We start from the raw sequence: 18,633 nt of genomic DNA, 5'->3' as shown, positions 1-18,633 counted from the left end.
AAGTATGGACGACTACTATATTGGAGGGGCCATCAGCGCACCATCAAAGCTTCGCGCAACCAACACAGCGCACGATGCGCGCAGTTTTCAAGGTACCGTGTAGATAGTAGAAGTTGAGGAGCAGAGCCAGGACAGCTTGTTCAAAGTAATCTCGCGGTTTCTCGGCTGGCCTAGGTGGGGCAACCCGCTGAACGCATCCCACCAATTGCTTCGGCCATGCACATAATAATGCGACAGCACAGTCTAGAACAAGACACGGACATTGGATGTAACCACATTCCTTGATCATGGTATGATGCACCCCATGCATACGATTTGATTGACATCAATATTCTACAATTTGATGCTCTTAACGACACCGACATTAATACCAGATGTTTCTCCTTGGTAGCCGCCCTTGGGCTCACCACCCTTCCAAACAGGCTTCATGCTCTTCAACTTCTTCTGCTTGGCCTCGTACTGCTTTCTCCTCTTCACTCTTGGGTTTCGGACATCCTTATTTCTCTTGGGTGCCAAGCCCTTGTTTTTCTCAATGGCATATGTGATCTTCCTCTTGCCATCCTCTCCCACCTCTTCATTCTCCACCACTCTATCTGCCTTGCTTGCTGCAGCATAGGCAGCATAACGAGCGGCCTTCTCTTCTCGCTTGTTCTTTGACTTATTGGCCACCATGTCATAGTATTCGTCCTCGTCATTTCGAAGAGCGTTGGCAGCAGTATTGTCGTCGTCATCGCTGTCATCGCCAAGATCAGCACCATGTTTGGAATCTCGCTTGCCTCGCTTCTCTGCCTCTGCAAGGAGACGAGCTTGTCTGTCTCGAAGTCGTTCGCGGTGCGGAATGTCCATGTCTCCTCCAGCATCGCGTCCGGCGCCGGCACGCTTGTTGGCCTTTTGTGTGATTTGTGACGTGTAGAATTTGAGACTCTTCTTCCGGGCAGCCTTGTCTGCGGCAGCTCGCGCGTCCAGGGTGTCTTCTTCGCCAAAGTCTGAGTTATTGTCTTCCTTCGAAGCTGAAGAAGACTTTGACTTTCGTTTTGACTTTCCAGAGCCAATCGGTAAGTTGTAAAGGTCGGAAACGGTGTTTTCAATGGCTCTGGCCTTGTCGAGCTTCTTCGCTTCCTTGGCCGCTGAAACCTTGTCTTTCTTCACGGATTTCTTCTTCTTGGTAGTGTCGAGTGCGGCCGGGGCATCATTCAATGCATATTGATCATTGAGATCCGCAGCTAGTGACAAGGACGTCTCATCGGGGTTGCTCGCTGCCGTCAGGTTCTTTACTCGATCCCAGGCCTCGCGGCAACTGAGCAATGTCTCCATGACTTCGTGGTCCCGTAAGTCAGTTGCCGACAAGGGCTTTTGCAGTTTTCCAGCATCTCGTGCAGGTGATGTAAGAATGGCAAAATAGCTGGCCAGGGTGGCAACATAGCACCCCAACACCCAGTACTTGATGGCCTCGATTGATGTGTCTGGTTGGTTGGCAGCATCTTCCTTGAGACCGAGGTATACGGGGTGCAGCTCCTCCAGCTCGCTTGCCAAGTGCTCAAACTCAGGGTATCTTGTTGACAAGAGCCGCGATCGCTCCTCTATGCTCATTTCCGGGGTGACTTCGATATCCTTGAGAACCTCAACGACCTTCCCTTCGCCTTCCTCGAGTTCAGGCTCTCCGTTTAGCCATTCGTCACCGTCGAACACGAAATCTTCCTCCCTCATTTTGGAGAGTTTCTTTTGCTGCAATCGCTTGGCTTCGGTTTCTTCCTCCAATGCATCGGCCTCGGTCTCAATGTTATCAGCGTCATAGTACTCCTGTTTTGAAGATCCCCACCAGCCAGAGTCCCCTTCGTCGTCTTCTTCACCGCCATCTTCGAGATCATCCTGGGCATTATCCTGCTTCGTTGTAGATTTCTTTGACTTTGTCTGGGGCTTTGCATCAGGCTCGTCATCCTGCTCATCAGAGTCGGAGTCCTCGTAGCCAAGGATCTCTTCGTCTGAAAGTTCCATATCTTCATCCTCTTGTCTCCTGCGTTTTGAATTCGGCTCGTCATCCAGCATTATTGTGTCTTTGTTGAGAAAGTATTCGTCTTCCGAATCGGCGACATCTTGGTAAGTGGTGATGGGGCCAAGTCTAGCGTCACTGGGATCAAGTTCTTTTGGGCCTTTCGGGCCGGCATTGCGGCTGCCAGCCTTTCTTTTCTTTGCCATGACGATGCAGTTGATTCTCCGCGGTTCGGAGGAATGCGTGCAAAGGATGCGGCTTGCTGATGGGACAAGCGACTTGACCAATTTGCGACGGACGACTTTTTTCTGCCGCTTTTGACCAATGTTGGGTCAGAAAATTAATTTTGAGGCGACTGATAAGATAAGAGGCCGTCGAGTGGCTCAGCTTGCACATGTGCCGTTGGGGCCCAGACAGGGGTCACCCGCGCCACTTGACCAGACATTATTGGCGCGTTTAGCGCACCAGCCAGAGCCTGAGTAGCTCTAAGTACTTAGGTACAATATACTTACATACAGCAACCTCAACAGCGGGACAGGCATCGTACAGTAGCATTGAACTTTTATAGTTGTATTACTTCGTATCCGTTATCTCCCTTATATCTCCCCCAAGTAAAAGGCCGATGGTGGGCACCTCCACGTGATGACGCCTTGCAGCATGCCGAGACGTGGATACGGAGTAGTCTGCTGTTATACAAAATACTTCCAAGTCCTGCCGCTGCTGGGGTAGGACGACATGCCGAACTTGATAGTGCTTAAGTACTCCGTACTCATCCCATCTACTCATCTACTGCGGCATCTTGCCAATGCTGCCCAGTGCAGCGAAGCGAAGACGTCGTGCATCAACATTTGAAAGTTGAGGCTGCATGCCCACCCCCTAACCCGACGCCATTTGCACTAGTATTTGTGCTCAGTGGGTCTCGCCTGACAAGTGACGGATGACACAACATGACTAGGATCGTCACGAACCATTGCACCATGACGGCGGTGTGTGGCTTGCTCCAACGATTAGGGACGCTGCTCCCTGGCAGAACCTTGGGCCAAGCACAGGGGCACAGTCGGGCTGAACGTCTGGGGCAGGGCATAGGCAGCACTCGCAGTTCAGACACCACGTGAAGCCTGAGCTTGCAGGGAGGCGAGAGGCAACCCTTGCGGCCGTACGAAGTGAAGTGGTGCTACTTTGGCCGTGCAAGCTGGCAGATATTTGAGTTGAGACATTGCCATCAGCGGCGCACCCGTTCATCCATTTTGGATTCCAGGCCGGGCCTGGTGCTTCGAACCACGGCACGGGCTGTCACACTCGCAACGACACTTGGTCACTCGACTTCCATCTCGAATTCCTGCTGCCAATGCTGCCCTGCGAGCTTCCTCGCATCGCGTCGCCACGACTCTAGCCCGTCGCCGAATTTCCCGTCTTGCATGCAACGCGAAGGCATGGACGGCACTCGTCCTTCCCCGGTCATTCTGCAATATTTGGTTTCCGTCTCATAGCTGCTGCTTCTCGGATCTTCTTGCCGATTCTCTCTGTCGACCTGCTTTTCTTCACCGGCTACGTCGAAAAGCGTAGCTTTTTGGCGTGGCTTTCGCAGCATTACACAACATAAATCTGCTCGTCCTACCCGATCTAGACAACCATGGCGGACCGGGAGTCGTCTAATACCGGTTCCCAGCCGTCGTCGCCTCGTGCGAGTCGTCGACCACATGCTCCTAATAGGAGTCATTCTAATATGGAGCCTAACGAGCGCTCACCATTATTATTGAATAATTCCCGATCTAGAATAAGAATAGATGGCGGTGCGCCGTCCCCTCGAATTCCCCAAATGTCCCGAAACCACAGTTATACAGGTATGACTGCAACGCTCGAGTCAAATACATCGGATACAATCATGTCCCGCTTTTGTCAAATTTTGAGCGCTGACAACTGTTTCCTTCCAGGTAGCGTACGGCAAACCAGACACCACAGCAGGCAAGGGTCATGGGGGCAGAGACTGATGCAGTCCTTGTCCGACCGAAATACCTCAATGTCAGACACCAAAGCATCTACCGTTCCCGACGAGAGAGTGTGGTATGATCAGTTCACCAGTACTGATTGGGTGCACGATACCATCGCAGATTCTCATCGCGTCAAAGCTTTGAGAAGCCGAAAAGACTTCTGGGGTCGGGTTCGTGTTATGCTTGACGGCTGCCAGGGCTGGATTCTCAGTGCCGTATGTGGACTTGTCATTGCCATCATTGCGTATGCCATCGATGTTGCCGAAGTCACCATCTTCGACTTCAAGGATGGTTACTGCTCAAGAGCGTGGTACTTGAACGAAAAGGTGCGGCGCCAGTATCGCATGTTGTCGTTGAAAGCCTGCCAACTAATGAGCGTGTGCACAGAAATGTTGCCGACGAGGTCCATGCGATGACTGGAGAAGCTGGTCGCAAGCCTTCAACTATCACCCATTTGGCGAGAAGTGGACCGATTTCACAATATACCTAACATGCGTCGTTGGCCTAGCGCTCCTCTCATGTTGGATTGCGCTTGGGACAAAGACCGTAGTTCCGTCGGCATATCAACTTACCACCTTGGACGAGAATCTGGCCGCGCTGCCTCGAGAAGTCGGTCAACCTGCCGACGGAAACTCGACTGACGATAGTGCAAGTCCTCGCCAGCAAGATGAGCCGCAGCAGGCAAGCCCTCCCATGATCTATTACTCTGCTGCTGGCAGCGGGGTTGCTGAAGTTCGTGTGATTCTCAGTGGATTTGTCCTACATGGCTTCCTAGGTTTTCAAACCCTTATTATCAAGTCTGTTGCACTTGTCCTCAGTGTCGCGTCTGGTCTCAGTCTGGGAAAGGAAGGCCCGTACGTTCATATTGCAGCTTGCGTCGGCAATATTGCCTGTCGGTTATTTGCCAAATACGACCGAAACGATGCCAAACGTCGAGAGGTACTCTCCGCTGCAGCCGCAGCAGGTGTTGCAGTTGCTTTTGGTGCTCCTTTGGGCGGAGTATTATTCGGACTGGAAGAAGTCGCCTATTTCTTCCCTGCTAAGACTCTGTTCAGGACCTTCTTTTGCTGTATTATTGCGGCTTTGTCGTTGAAGTTTTTGAATCCGTATGGCACTCATAAGATCGTCATGTTCCAAGTCCGGTATCTCATTGACTGGGAGTTCTTTGAGCTTGTTAGTTTTGTTTTTGTTGGCGTTCTTGGCGGTGCACTTGGTGCACTGTTCATAAAAGCCTCTAAATACTGGGCTCAGACCTTCCGTCGTATTCCAGCCATAAAATCGTATCCTTTGCTGGAGGTCTTCTTGGTGGCCCTTGTAACTGGTCTGATGAGTTACTGGAATGCCTTGGTGAAGGAGCCGGTTGCAAAATTACTGCTCAACTTGGCATCACCTTGCGACGGCAATGATGAAAATACAGATGAGCTCGGCCTCTGTCCTGGCTCTGTGAACGATATTCCTCCCATTCTCCTCACACTTTTCATCGCCTTTCTCATCAAGGGATTCCTCACCGTCATTACTTTTGGTATTGTAAGTGTCCATCATCATAGGCTACCACCTAGGCTACCTGTTAACTCGTTCGAAACAGAAAGTACCGGCAGGAATATATATTCCATCCATGGTTGTTGGCGGTTTGATGGGGCGGATCGTGGGACATCTTATGCAATGGTTTGTCCTCTCAGTTCCTCAGTGGTCCATCTTTGGCAACTGCGCAACCGCTGCGGATGGATCGTGCATCCAGCCAGGTGTATATGGCCTCATCGCAGCCGGGGCCACCATGTGTGGCGTGACGAGACTTTCATTGACTTTGGCGGTTATTTTATTTGAACTGACTGGCAGCTTGGACTATGTTCTTCCATTTTCACTGACCATCTTGGTTGCCAAATGGACAGCTGATGCAATCGAGCCCAGCAGTATCTATGTATGTGTCGACGTTGGGCTTCAAGTGGAGATGCGCCGTAACTGACAAATGCCCAGGACCTCTTGACAAACATGAATGCATATCCATTCTTGGACAACAAACATAAGCCAGTCTTTACCAGCAATTTGGCGGATATCGTTACTCGCACTCGTCGGGAGAGAGTCATTGACATCACAAACTCACCACTCGTGTCAGCCGTGAGTCTTCGGTCCAAACTTGAGCTTCTTCATAGGGCCGGGGAGCTTGATGGTGGGCTCCCCATCATCAGGCATGAGGTCTTGGTGGGACTCATCCCTGCTCCAGATCTGGAATTTGCCTTGGATCAGCTCGATGACGAGCAGACAAGCCTGTGCTTGATGGATAGAGTGCCAAGCATCGACGAGGATGACGAAGATGACGCGGATCCCACCGACTTCACACAATATATCGACCCAGTGAGTCATTTCATTTTACAATTTAGAGCTGCTTGACTGACCATGCCGTAGGCCCCGGTTGCTTTGGACATCCGATCACCTATGGACCTGGTGTACGAATGCTTCGTGAAACTGGGTCTGCGATATGTCTGCGCCCTGAAAGATGGCAAATACAGGGGAATGGTGAGGAATTTTGTTATGTCCTCTCTGCACCATATTCATAGGCCTCAACTAATAGCTTCTGCGCCCTAGATTCACAAGAAAACTTTCGTGAGGTATATACGACAACTTGAAGAGGAGGGCGAATAGACGTGCTCATAGGGATGAGCGACGGGATGAACCACCGTTGGCAAATTGACGGTCAGCGTTTTGTTACTGTGTCACGATTGTCGTTTAGACTCATCTAAACTGGTGCGGTTATCTATTTGTTTGTTTTAGAGCGCTTGTAACCCACTCCCTCGGTTTCTCATTGGAGACCATTCCATGGCATTAGCATTGGCATATTTTGTTTGGCATTGTACAAAGACCAGGTACCATTTTGGGTAGAAATTGCATGCTGGAGCATCATTACTCTAAGGCATTAGGTTGGTTGATCTTGCGACATGGGACACTCCGTCGATGTGAATTACAGACGAGACGGGATTCTTCTAATTGTTCTCGCTTATGCCATTCCACGTAGCTCTGGTGAGTTTTGCATCATTCTTGTGAGTTTTGCATCATTCTTGTGAGTTTTGCATCATGGAGCCCAACTTTATGTGACGATTTCAAAACTTGGCGTGTGTCCCAATTGACCGAGGCAAAGTTCCAGACATGACATGGCTTAGCCGCAATGAACAACAGTCACACCAACACCTCGGGGAATGTCCGGTTCATCGACAAATACGTGATGCGAATGAGAAGACACATGTAAGTTGGCGAACCTCTACGGCGCCACCCGGAGGCCGGGTCCGAAGCAAAACCGGAATCCACGGGACCCGGGAAACAGCACCCACCAAGAGTACTCCGATAAGTTAGATTGGTTACTCGTTTGGCCATTGGCGTCTGGTGGCACCAGGTGGCCGGGCCGGGGCATTTGATAGGGGGGAAAGTGGTCTGGTGCGAGTGGACGCGCTGCATGACTAGTGGCAGTCTCGAGTCTTAAATCAATCAGGTGGGACGGGCCCTGGCCCACGTAAAGTAAGAATCATTGATCTCATGTGAGGTACTCCGTACTGAGCAGGTGCCATTGCCAAAGAGGTTCAGAGTCTTGCTGCTGAGATGACATCGTTGAAGTGAAAGGTGAACTTGATATTCTCCGACGAGTGAAAATTAACCCAGACAGGTACTGATAATAGCTGATAGCCTGTATCTATGCGGCATCTGCTATCGTACCTGGTGTACACAGTTGATGGGAAGCAAATATCTGCGAGGCTCCGATTTTGGAACCAGCAAGTGGTGTGCCAGTGGAGACGGGGCCCGAGCCGGGCGGTTGGTTGCTGGGAGGATCTGCGCCGTCGAGAGTCGAAGCCGGAGGGGGGACCGGCTTGTTATTAAATAATTATTAGACCTTTGAATTAGACCTTGAAACCTCATATTGGTGCTTGGGAGGGCCACACCCCGGGTAGTGCGCAAGAAGGCGCAAATATTGTACGTATGCATGTTTTGATTCCGAGCTTGGATGTTCCAAAGGCCTTTTTGTTGTTCCACATGTGATTTGCCAGTTATGTGCTCACCGTCCTCCATGGCATGTTGGTTGTGCTGATGTATGGGTGCAAGACGGGGTATCGGAGAGGTGTCGTGTAAGCCGCTGGCCGGGACGCAACTGAACAGTGTGCTACCAGCGTAGTTAGTCATCAATTAGATAGAAGATGGGAATATGGAGTCTTATTGTAGCCATGATGAGATAAATGTGCACATTTGAAGTATCTAGTACCACTTGTCTCACCCAAGCAGCAAAAAAGCCATCACCTGAGCATGACCACATTCACACAAGCTGCCGCACGCCGAGCGCCGACGTCGGTGCTCCTGACGCCCTCCCGAAAGGCGTGGTCGGTGTGTTGCCGTGGCGCATCTGTCTCATTCCGTACGGCGCAAGGAGCTGGCATCGGTGTCTGCGCCCACGCTGCAGCGGGCAGTTCTGTACCGGAGGGTCACACTCTGGCTTGGCTGGCACCTGGGTACTAGTAGTTCTGGACGAGCCGGAATGTCGGAAAGCCCACCGAAGTACGTAACAACGATGTGCGGTAGCCAATGGGTTCCAGACGATGCGGGGGATCCTTGGAGCTGTGGTCAGGGATAGAGGGTGGATGCGATGTCGGTGGCTTCAAGGTCCGACTTGTGTGTACAGAGTACTAGTGTAGGGACAGTGCAAAGCAATGGCTATGAGCTATTTGACGAGCTAGTACAGAGTAGGATGGCCATTGCGCAATTACAGCGATGTATTGGGCGTGTGGTAGGCTGATTGGCGTAGGTACAAGAAGACCGAAGATGGAAAAAAAAGTGTCATGGAGAAATGGTGTTTCACAATCTCGATCAAAGTGGCTGGAACGGCTACAAAGGCTGGAACGGCCAGTGGGTTCGGGGTCCGTCGCTAGTCTGCACAGTGCTGGCCAGCCGCCAAGTTGGGCAGGGGCGCCCAGAGCTCCCCGCATAATTTCCCCATAGGTACATGTACATGTAGGCCGCTGTATACCGATGATAACAGATAAAAGGCATTGAAGCTCCGACGGCTCTTTTCCAGCCTTGCTTCTTCCACTACACCTTCAACATTTCTCGTGATCCTTCCTGTCAATTGAAGATCTGGAAATCTGCTTGACTACCTGCACCCAGATCTCGAGTCCATCTCGAGCTTCTGCATCCAAGTGCTCATACGTCGACACTGACTACAAACGCTTTCTCCCACTTACACAGCTCTCTTGCACTTTCGCCACTCTCATCCACGCCAACATGTCGGCCCTTCGTGCTGCTGGCGCGTCCCGGCCTGGCATGGTCCAGACGCTCCGGGCTGCCATGACCAAGCGTTCCTTTAACACCGCCGGCGCCATGCGCATGGGTGCTGCCAAGTCATTCCACAAGGACGAACCCGCTGCCCCCATCCTAAAGACCAATATTCCAGGCCCCAAGGCTGCCGAGGCCGTCAAGGAGCTCGATGAAGTCTTCGAGACTCGCAGCATCAACATGATGGCCGACTACACTCAGAGTGTGGGCAACTACATTGCCGATCCTGATGGCAACATGCTTCTGGATGTGTAAGTTACATTGCTCTGTCACTTGACCAGCTTGGGCTTTCCCGCTGGCGGCGACTTGTGCTGATGCTGCCGTTATCCAGTTATGCTCAGATTGCCTCCATTCCTGTGGGGTACAACAATCCCGAGCTCCGAAAGGTTGCTCAGACCCCGGAGATGGTTGATGCCATCATCAATCGTCCCGCGTTGGGTAACTTTCCCTCCCACACATGGGCCAACATCTTGAAGACTGGTATCTTGAAGGTCGCTCCCAAGGGCCTTAACAACGTCTACACCGCCATGGCCGGTTCCGATGCCAACGAAATTGCCTACAAGGCTGCCTTCATGTATAAGCGACAAGTGGAACGAGGTGGCCCTGAAGTTGACTTCACTCCCCAAGAAATTGAGAGTGCAATGAAGAACCAGGCCCCCGGCTCTGCGCAGCTTTCCATCTTGTCTTTCAAGACTAGCTTTCACGGCCGTTTGTTTGGTTGCCTGTCTACCACTCGCTCCAAGGCCATCCACAAGCTTGACATTCCTGCCTTCGACTGGCCCCAGGCGACTTTCCCCCAGCTCAAGTACCCACTTGACCAGCACGCCGAGGAGAACGCAAGGGCTGAACAGGCCAGCCTTGAAGAGGTTGAGCACTTGATCAAGACCTGGCACCTGCCTCCGGCTGCCGTTGTTATTGAGCCCATTCAGAGTGAGGGCGGCGACAACCACGCCAGCCCAGAATTTTTCCAGAAGCTCCGCGCCTTGACCCGCAAGCACAACGTTCTGCTCATTGTCGATGAGGTCCAGACTGGTGTCGGTGCTACCGGTAAGTTCTGGGCTCATGAGCACTGGAACCTCCAGGACCCTCCCGACATGGTCACCTTCTCCAAGAAGGCCCAGACTGCTGGTTACTACTACCGGTCCAAGGACTTGCGTCCCAACAAGCCTTACCGCCAGTTCAACACCTGGATGGGCGATCCATCCAAGGCCTTGCTTTTCCGTGGCATCATCAGCGAAATTGAGCGCCTCGATCTCGTGAACCATACCGCCAAGGTCGGCAACTATTTATACGGCAAGCTTGAGGGTCTTGCTAGCAAGTACCCCGATCATTTCCAGAACCTCCGTGGTAAGGGCCAGGGTACCTTCATCGCTTTCGACCACCCCAAACGTGATGAGTTCCTCGTCAAGGCCAAGAGCTTTGGAATCAACATTGGTGGCAGCGGCGCCAATGCCGTTCGTCTTCGCCCCATGCTGACCTTCCAGGAACACCATGCCGATATTCTCATTGAGGCTCTTGAGAAGATTGTCAAGGCTTTGTAAGGCCCGAGGCAATGATTGATATATGGGTAACTTAATTATGGGCAATGCATAGCGGAACGAAAAGGACTTGGAGAGTTTGGTCCTTTCAAACAAGAAATAGCCACAGGGAAATGAAGGCATGAGGATTTGGTTGACTTAAAAATATCCGATTATGGAGTACTTCACGGGAGTGAAACGCCACTCGGGAGTCTTGTGTGATCTTGTACTACTTGGTTAGGGCTGTGCAACGAAAGTTTTTGCCTTTAACTGAGATAAGGGAGCGATTTGGAATGCAAAATTTAAACAAGGTCCCACGACATCGATTAACATAATGTCATGTTCTGGGAGTTTAATATAGCGTGTCATGTAATGCTTTTAGTCAAACCGACTCCTTGGCTAGGATAAATGATAGCAACAATTGACGTTAGGAGTGGATTTTGACGTTCTCTTCTCGTGCGTATGGTTCTGCCAAAGTCCATAAATGCCACTCCTTGTTCCACTTGTCTCATCGACATCGTATCGTACATGCCACCGTGGTTGAACAACCACAATCAACACTGCAGTCTTTCACACTCAAAAGCATAATGCCTAAGGTCAATAAGTCAACAGCCGTTCAATTTCGCTCCGAAACATGAACAGAATTTTGAGGAAATTCACACAAAACTTTAAGAAATTGAAAGCCACAATGCCAAGGCATATTGTACATAGGAACCGTACGCTACTGTATGACAAACACGTCATAGCACCGGTTCTGTGCCGTCAAATATGAGCCAGAGAACCAAAATCAATCCGGTATGTGAATGGAATGAAGGTCGTGCTCAAGTCTCAGACTAAGCCGCTATACACACGAGGCCATAGTTAATGTGCCTCTGTGTTCGCAATGGGAATTCACAGTATGGTTGGCCGCTCCAGGCAGGTAGGTAGCCACACTCAGAAGAGTCTTGAAAAAGAAAACAGAAAATGATTATTCAAAGCCGACGTCATAACGGTCTTGGATAACGTTGTTGGCGGTGTCGGCTATCAACGACGTCAGGGGAGTCCGTCTTGTTGACTATCACTAAGATCGCACATCATGTTGGGATCAATGACGTCCCGATATTGATCCTCGAGAATGGTGGGCTCATAGCAAGTTTGTAAGCTTGGGAATCCATCCCCCTCTTGCATATTGCTCAAGTTCCAGGGCTGTGTGTCTTGCACTGTGGTACTGCCTGGGTTATCCAAAACATGCTTGGCCGCTGGTCTTCGATGGCTCTCGGATGGCGTCTTCGCCGGCATCTCATCAAGACTGACAGAACGCCAACGACTCATGAGCGACAAGATCCGAGCTGCCGTTGGCATCTCATGCGCGAAATCCTATGTCGCGGAACTTGATACGACAGAGCTTGTAGAAAGAGTACTGGGGTTGGCTTGCTGAGATTGCCCAAGAGGCGTGACCATCTTTCGCTTCTTCGCCTTTCTTGTATCGACGGTCGCAAATAGTGACAACCCTGGCTGAGCTGGATTGTTGAGTGGATGTGGAATGGCAGGCAGAATTGGTCTGTGTCCAGTGCCGTGTTGCATACGAGGAGCTATGTGTGGTGGAAGATTTGGACGAAGATCTCTCTTGGCTTTATCAGCCCGAGACGGACGGCCTCGTTTCTTGGGTTTTGTTGTTGATTGCGGCGGAGGCATGGCAACTTGATTCTGCTCAAGTCCCTTTGATGGTCGAGGGAGGATCGGAACGGGTACATTTGAAACGGGAGGTGATAAATGCTGGGTATTCAAGCTAGTTGTGTCGCCCGCGACGCTAGAATCGGCTTCTTTCAGAACAGGCTCGCCTTGGCTGCTTGTTGATAGCCTTTTGGAATTCGAAGAAGGGCCGCCCATATGCTCTACAACTTGCATACACTGATTCATATTGCGACCTAGCGAAACATTAGATATTGTTTAAAAAAGCTGTTGACGGTTGTTGGATGATAAGGGTAATTCGCATACCAAGCGGAAGCTGCATCCTCATCCAATCAGGGTCAACACGATTGGTGTTTATGAAGGCCAGCAAAAGGTCGATTTTGACAGTACTGGATTTTATAATCTCAGCGAGAACAAATCGCTGCAAGACGAATATTAATATCGGAACTTCCCATCGTTCGATCCTCAAAATCACTACCAGACATACCTTTTCATCCTGCGTAAAGGAGAGCTCCATGGTTCTATATGAGTTGTCTAACAGAAACGAAACAATTCGCCAGGAAGACTAGAAGAAGAAAAAACCACAAAACAAACTGTACCCGGACCCTGACAACTCTCGGATAGGCATCGGTGGTATTGCTGTTGGGCTCATGAAGTGAAGTGAAGGTGACCCGGGCAGGAGAAGAATAGGAGTGTTGTCGCTATTTCCCCACCATTGAAGACATCATTGTTTTGGCGTTTCTTTGACCATAGATAACTTTGACGAACCACAGAATCATCTATAGTTAACAGAAGTCCAAACAATCAGATTCCCTAAACAAACGATACCGCAGCTCCTGCCCGTTTGTTACTATTATGCGAAAGGTTGATTGTTGGGCAGAGCGTCCTTCGACCCCTCCCCCCTTTTTCACATGGAAACGGTTGGAGCTGACTTTGGAAAAATTAGACAATACAAGGCTGCAGCTGTGCGGCTTTTCAACAGACACCCTGGGGGAAAGGGTCGGTCGTCAAGTTTGTGACACCCAGCAAGATGTCTCTCTGTGCGCTGAGAGCAGACAGACAATGGGTAGAAGGAGTAGGGGTGAGGCGGCAAATGGGTCGTGTAATGCTGATCCGCGACATGCAGGTGATAGTAGCGCTAATACGAAGCACAGATCAAGAGATGTTGCGTGTCTGCGTGACCGTAGAAGCGCGGGACAAGGTACTTGAAATATGTAGTCTTAACCAGTTCATTTCTGGTCGGTTGCAAACGAGACACGCAAGTATTGGAAGGCGAGCTCTATCTTTGGGTAGGGGGCCACGGTTCCTTCGCTACGTATGTATAGCTTGACCAGCCCCGCGGCTCATGGATACCACCTCGCTATTCTTGATGGCGCGGCACTCTGAACGGTGACGGTGGTGGTGCGGACGAAGAATGACCAGGGTCACAGCGAGCATGGGTCAAGAGGCGACGAGAGGGAGGAGCAGCGATGGAGAGAACAGATAATGTGGAAGCTCTCCCAGTTGGATGCCACACTACTTCTGTCGCCGTCGAGCCCAGATACAGACGAGTATTCATGTATCAGAGAGACGAGTCCTCATGACGGAACCATGCAGCGGTATATGGACTGTTCCGAGATCCTACACTTCAATGGCGGCCTCTTATGCGCTGAATAAAGGTCAGCTGGTTGCCAGACTTGGTAACCACGACTAGGCCAGCTTTGCCCAACTGTGTAAAGGAGTTTGCTGTCCGTACGTCAGCAGCTGTGACCAAGCTAAGCAAAGTGCCGGGGACACCTGTGAGTCTTCCGGTGGCGAGTAACTATTTATGACAAAAGTTAACTTCAGCCTAACTCTACTGGCCAAAGATGGCTTCGGTGCGGACCGATTGGTATCTCGGCCAACAAACGGCCCCCCCGGTTGTCCAGTGTCAAGGGCATGTCCAGAAGTCTCAATTCGCTTAAAGACTCGTGGAGTCTTTTTTTTAGTCTGTTCAAGGCGCCAGGGTCCCATGGCTTTTGTGGTGCGTGTATGTATGTTTATCTTGTGCAAATCCCACGTCGCATAATTGTCATTTGATAATAGCAGACTCCCAGTCGATCTATGCTTGCCCTTGGTCGAGGTGGGGATGGTTCAAGAGATTTTGCCAACTCTATTGAGGAGTTGCCTTTGTTCAGGACTTCAAGGCCACTTTGGTCGTCAATACCTAGAAAAGCGTCGGCTTGTGAACAAAGAAATGCACAAAGAAAAAGAGAATATGACATGGCAGTCTGCCACACTCGATGCAGCCGTGGTGACACTCGACCCACCGTCGTCGTTCTGTACAAGGTGTATGGAGTCCACGCACACCGTCGACGCTATGCAAGTCGATTGTGCGGAATTCCAGGTGTCTAGATCCCGTCCGAAGTCACCTACATTACACCTGCCTTGCGGTGACTTGCAGTCTGCAGCTTAACGGGGAAAGCCTCTCTATTGACCAAGGCATGGCCAATCCCACGATCAATCTGGAGCGCCTGACATGTCTCGGTCCCCCTCCCACCCTGTCCATGGCAATCATGGTAGACGCCAACTTGGCTCGTGTCTCGCCGCAGCTGGGCTGCATCGCCGCGCTTCTCGCGCTCACACCATGGATGTGCTTTTGAATGCCCAACCCTTGTCGAGGACGCGAGTTGATGGCCTGGGGCGTTTCCTCCGGGCAGATGTGGTGTCAAATGTGGTGTCAAAATCGGTGTGAGTGTTGCTACAGAAGGTGTCGTGGGAGACGCGGCGAGAGAGCCCGTTCGTGTAAGTGACCGCGTGATTGTTTGGCTGTGATCAAATGGGATCTGTGACTCAACCGAAGAGCGTTCACGTTCACCCCCAGTTGATCCGCCTGACCGTACCAATCAGAGTCTCCTTGCATCTAGCGGTCTCAGCACAATCCACATGTTCATTCAGAAGGGTTGTTGACTGCACATGGCAGGCTGTCGTTGCCAGTCGATGTAGGCAAGCTTACCGTAACTATTTTGTAGGCATCAGCGGCCGCTTTGAGAGGCCCCCCATTTTGGATGCATAGGGAACATGCGACTCGTCGGCATGTACGACCTAGGTAGGGTGATGTCAAAAATCACACCTCCTCCGGTTTGGATAGCACCTCCATTACAAAAGATGAAGAAAGTCGGGGACATGACGACCACGTTGAGATTCGAGGGGATTCGAGAAGAAAACCTGAGTTGTTGGCAAGTTCTGCAGCCCGACCGCCTTTTATAACATTTCGGTCGCTCCTTCTCAGCGAAGCCTGGTACACCAAGCACGCCTAATCGCCCATGCAAAGTGAGTTGGCAAATCTTGAAAGACCCACCCAAGCCAATTCGAAGGAGTCTTCTCTCCTCCTTCACGGTTGCAATGGCTCAAACCTGTCTAGACGTTTGATTCCTGCAAGGTTTGTGTCGTTCTGAAACCTACTGCCCACTATGGCCCAATGGCCTGGTTCAATTGCTCTTGCATATTGCATGCTGCTTCTTTATATGCAGGTCAACGATTGCGACCTGCCAGGAACCCTTGATGGACAGCTGGGGATCGAGATGACAGTTGACAGTTCCGAAAACTACCAATTGTTACACAGCGCATAAGATGGGGTGACGCAGAAGTGTTATTCGATGCGGCATTCTGCGGCTTCACATCAATTACCCGATGGAGAAGTTCTTGTTCCCGGCCGACGCGGTACGCAAGGTACTTTGATCAGATCTCGATACTACCTTTCCGGACTACCAGAATAGCCGCAATATTACCGCATGGCTTTTGGCTTGTCATTCATTGCCTTGGATCACTATGCAAACTCAACTTACAGGAATAGTTTTTCATTCAAGAGCTTTGCTACTGTTGCAGGAAACTTATTAGAACTCAGGACGTGAATGTGCCAACGTCACCCAGGAGAGACGTTGACTTTACGGAACTTAATACTGTTAAAAAAGATGGCTAGTATCGAATCTCGAACCACTCCATTGTCTAGTCATGATACTGAGACCAGACACAGAGGCTGTGCAGAGGCGTCAGAGGCTTACGACACAGATGATTCTGCCACTTACAACTAACTCGTCGCGCGTGCCACCATGGCTTGTAGATTAAATATTTGTTAGATATAATTACTTTCTCCTGATTGGAAAGGGTTTCTTGCCGACTAGCATGTACATGGTACTATTGGTCTGGTGCTAACTACGGTATGCTCACGATATCTGAGCCGAAGGCGGAGCCTACTTCGTGAAATGCTGCAACTGGCAAGATATTGCAGCATCGCGCACTCGCAATGAGAAAAATATAACATTTTGCTGTTAGTCCCTCATGCTCTGGTCCAGTGCCGTCTGCGAATGCGAATTGATTTTGCTCTAGGCAGGATTTGGGAGTGCCCAACGTCGTGGGTTGAAGAAGTCACTAGGTATTCCAATCATGGTACACAACCAACGCCACATAATACAGCTGAAGACGCCAACTAATTGCCATTGGACCTTGGCTCTGTCACATCGCTATGTTTTGTGCTTGTTGCCTAACCCCCAACCAATCGCACCAGAATTAACGGCAGCATGCAAGTTGCCTTGAAGAAACACGCAAGAAATAAACGCAGCTAGGGCCAATCTGTTACCCATGGCGGATGTGTAAGTGAAACGCCTCTCATAAATAAGCAGTCGGCACGCTATGTTGAATCTATAAATTGCCTCCATTTCTCTTCATTGGGGTTTGGAACCTCGTCAAGCAATCTCAATTGAGCAACAAAGCTCACTCGATTGACGTCGCAAGCAGGCATCTATACTGCACCCACATCGACGTTGTGTCTGCGTATTGTAGCAAACTTTGCCAACTTCGAATCTAAACAGAACTACCAACGATGCCTCGGTTTGCCTTCCTCGTCGTTGCTGACGCCATGAGCGATCAACCAAATCTCGAAATCCCCACAGAGCTGTTGGAGGCCATGACCACTTTCAATGAGAAGATGGCCGGTGAGGGCGTGCTTCTCCATGCTGATGGCTTCACACCCTCATCTGACGGGGGCTATCGGCTCAAGTTTGGTGGTTCGTCTGGGCCAGAAGTCATCCCTGGTCCCTTTGATCTGTCAAAAGAAGACCACGTTTGCGGATACTGGATTGTCAATGTAAAGAACGCCGGGGAGGCGCTAGACTGGGCCAAGCAAGTTCCTTTCCCGGAGGGACAACTGCTTGTCCGTAAGCTCTCTGATGGATGTGATTTGGGGAAGAGTTTCACGCCTGAGTTGATGGAGCGCGAGAAAAAGCTGAAGCTGAAGATGCTGGAGAACCTAAAGAAGGCGGCAAATGAGTAACACAAAGGGATTCATAGGGTCTGAAATTGGTGCACATGTTTGTTTGGAAGGCTGTGGCTAAGCGATAAGATTGTGAACATGATTCAGGCTTGAGTGGTTTGTCTAGCTTACTATTCACGTGTATGGTAGCAGTCGTTCAAGAATACCATTGTGAATATTTATAGCTTAATCCGCATACTTGAAGTCCTACGCTACTTTCAAGCCATGTCCAATTTGGATGAATGCGCAAGCGAAAGAAGTCAAAATAAGGGAGTTGCATTAAGAAACTACGTATCATAAGGTAAAACTACATGCCCGTGACATAGCTGATTGATTGACTGAATTATTTTACGTCTTGGAGGGCCCGTCAAGGGGGGAAGAGACATACTAGGTTAGCTACCGAGGTCTAGATTAGCTGCTCTATTCTAAAATAGCCCAATAGCAATATTGTATAATTAACCAGGTAGTACAGTATTCTTGAGCTTGTAAAATCTAGCTTAAGACCAGGTTACTTGTGTTAATACATGTAAGAAGGCGCAATCAGTCAGACCATTGAATCGGATCTAAAGCCTTTCAATGCTGGATGTTTTTAAACATACCCAAGATAGCCTCGCGTCTTGCCGTGTTGCATTTAACCTTCAAACGTGAAATTCTTCACTGTTTCCCCCTCGCCGCTCTCCGCAAACGTCTTAACATGCCTTTTCACATTATGACTCCCCGCGCCGCATAAGACAGCTTTCTCCTTGACCTTCTGAAGCAAAGCATGAGATGTAATGGCGAGAGCAACCTGGCTCCGCTCTATTCGACTGATTTCATCAATCCTGCGGGGTGTTTGGGCTTCCCTCTACCAAGCTTGCCTAATAATGGACCTGCTTTGTGTTCCCTTAG

At 50.3% G+C, this 18,633-nt stretch overlaps 5 protein-coding genes across 5 annotated transcripts; 3 read left to right on the top strand and 2 right to left on the bottom strand.

Moving 5' to 3' along the window:
• Window positions 1-333: 333 nt before the first annotated feature.
• Window positions 334-2,196, bottom strand: MAA_03507 (Sas10/Utp3 family protein; the record flags this gene model as incomplete). Its single annotated transcript, XM_007821505.1, has 1 exon — window positions 334-2,196. The coding sequence occupies one exon, from the start codon at window positions 2,194-2,196 to the stop codon at window positions 334-336; it is 1,863 nt and encodes a 620-aa protein (XP_007819696.1).
• Window positions 2,197-4,010: 1,814 nt separating this feature from the next.
• On the top strand, window positions 4,011-6,621 carry MAA_03508 (voltage-gated chloride channel; the record flags this gene model as incomplete). The annotated part of the gene is made up of 6 exons (XM_007821506.2): window positions 4,011-4,307; window positions 4,369-5,508; window positions 5,567-5,899; window positions 5,956-6,333; window positions 6,385-6,495; window positions 6,565-6,621. The coding sequence occupies 6 exons, from the start codon at window positions 4,011-4,013 to the stop codon at window positions 6,619-6,621; spliced, it is 2,316 nt and encodes a 771-aa protein (XP_007819697.2).
• Window positions 6,622-9,237: 2,616 nt separating this feature from the next.
• On the top strand, window positions 9,238-10,829 carry MAA_03509 (aminotransferase class-III; the record flags this gene model as incomplete). Its single annotated transcript, XM_007821507.1, has 2 exons — window positions 9,238-9,539; window positions 9,620-10,829. 2 exons carry the CDS (start codon window positions 9,238-9,240, stop codon window positions 10,827-10,829), a joined length of 1,512 nt encoding a protein of 503 aa, XP_007819698.1.
• Window positions 10,830-12,161: 1,332 nt separating this feature from the next.
• Window positions 12,162-12,993, bottom strand: MAA_03510 (uncharacterized protein; the record flags this gene model as incomplete). The annotated part of the gene is made up of 3 exons (XM_007821508.1): window positions 12,162-12,712; window positions 12,783-12,897; window positions 12,964-12,993. 3 exons carry the CDS (start codon window positions 12,991-12,993, stop codon window positions 12,162-12,164), a joined length of 696 nt encoding a protein of 231 aa, XP_007819699.1.
• Window positions 12,994-17,316: 4,323 nt separating this feature from the next.
• On the top strand, window positions 17,317-17,766 carry MAA_03511 (YCII-related protein; the record flags this gene model as incomplete). Its single annotated transcript, XM_007821509.1, has 1 exon — window positions 17,317-17,766. The coding sequence occupies one exon, from the start codon at window positions 17,317-17,319 to the stop codon at window positions 17,764-17,766; it is 450 nt and encodes a 149-aa protein (XP_007819700.1).
• Window positions 17,767-18,633: the final 867 nt, after the last annotated feature.

Source organism: Metarhizium robertsii, assembly GCF_000187425.2.
Source record: "Metarhizium robertsii ARSEF 23 chromosome Unknown MAA_Scf_3, whole genome shotgun sequence".
Taxonomy (NCBI): domain Eukaryota; kingdom Fungi; phylum Ascomycota; class Sordariomycetes; order Hypocreales; family Clavicipitaceae; genus Metarhizium; species Metarhizium robertsii.
Note: the sequence above shows the minus strand (reverse complement) of the source record. Positions and strands in the feature narration are given on the sequence as shown.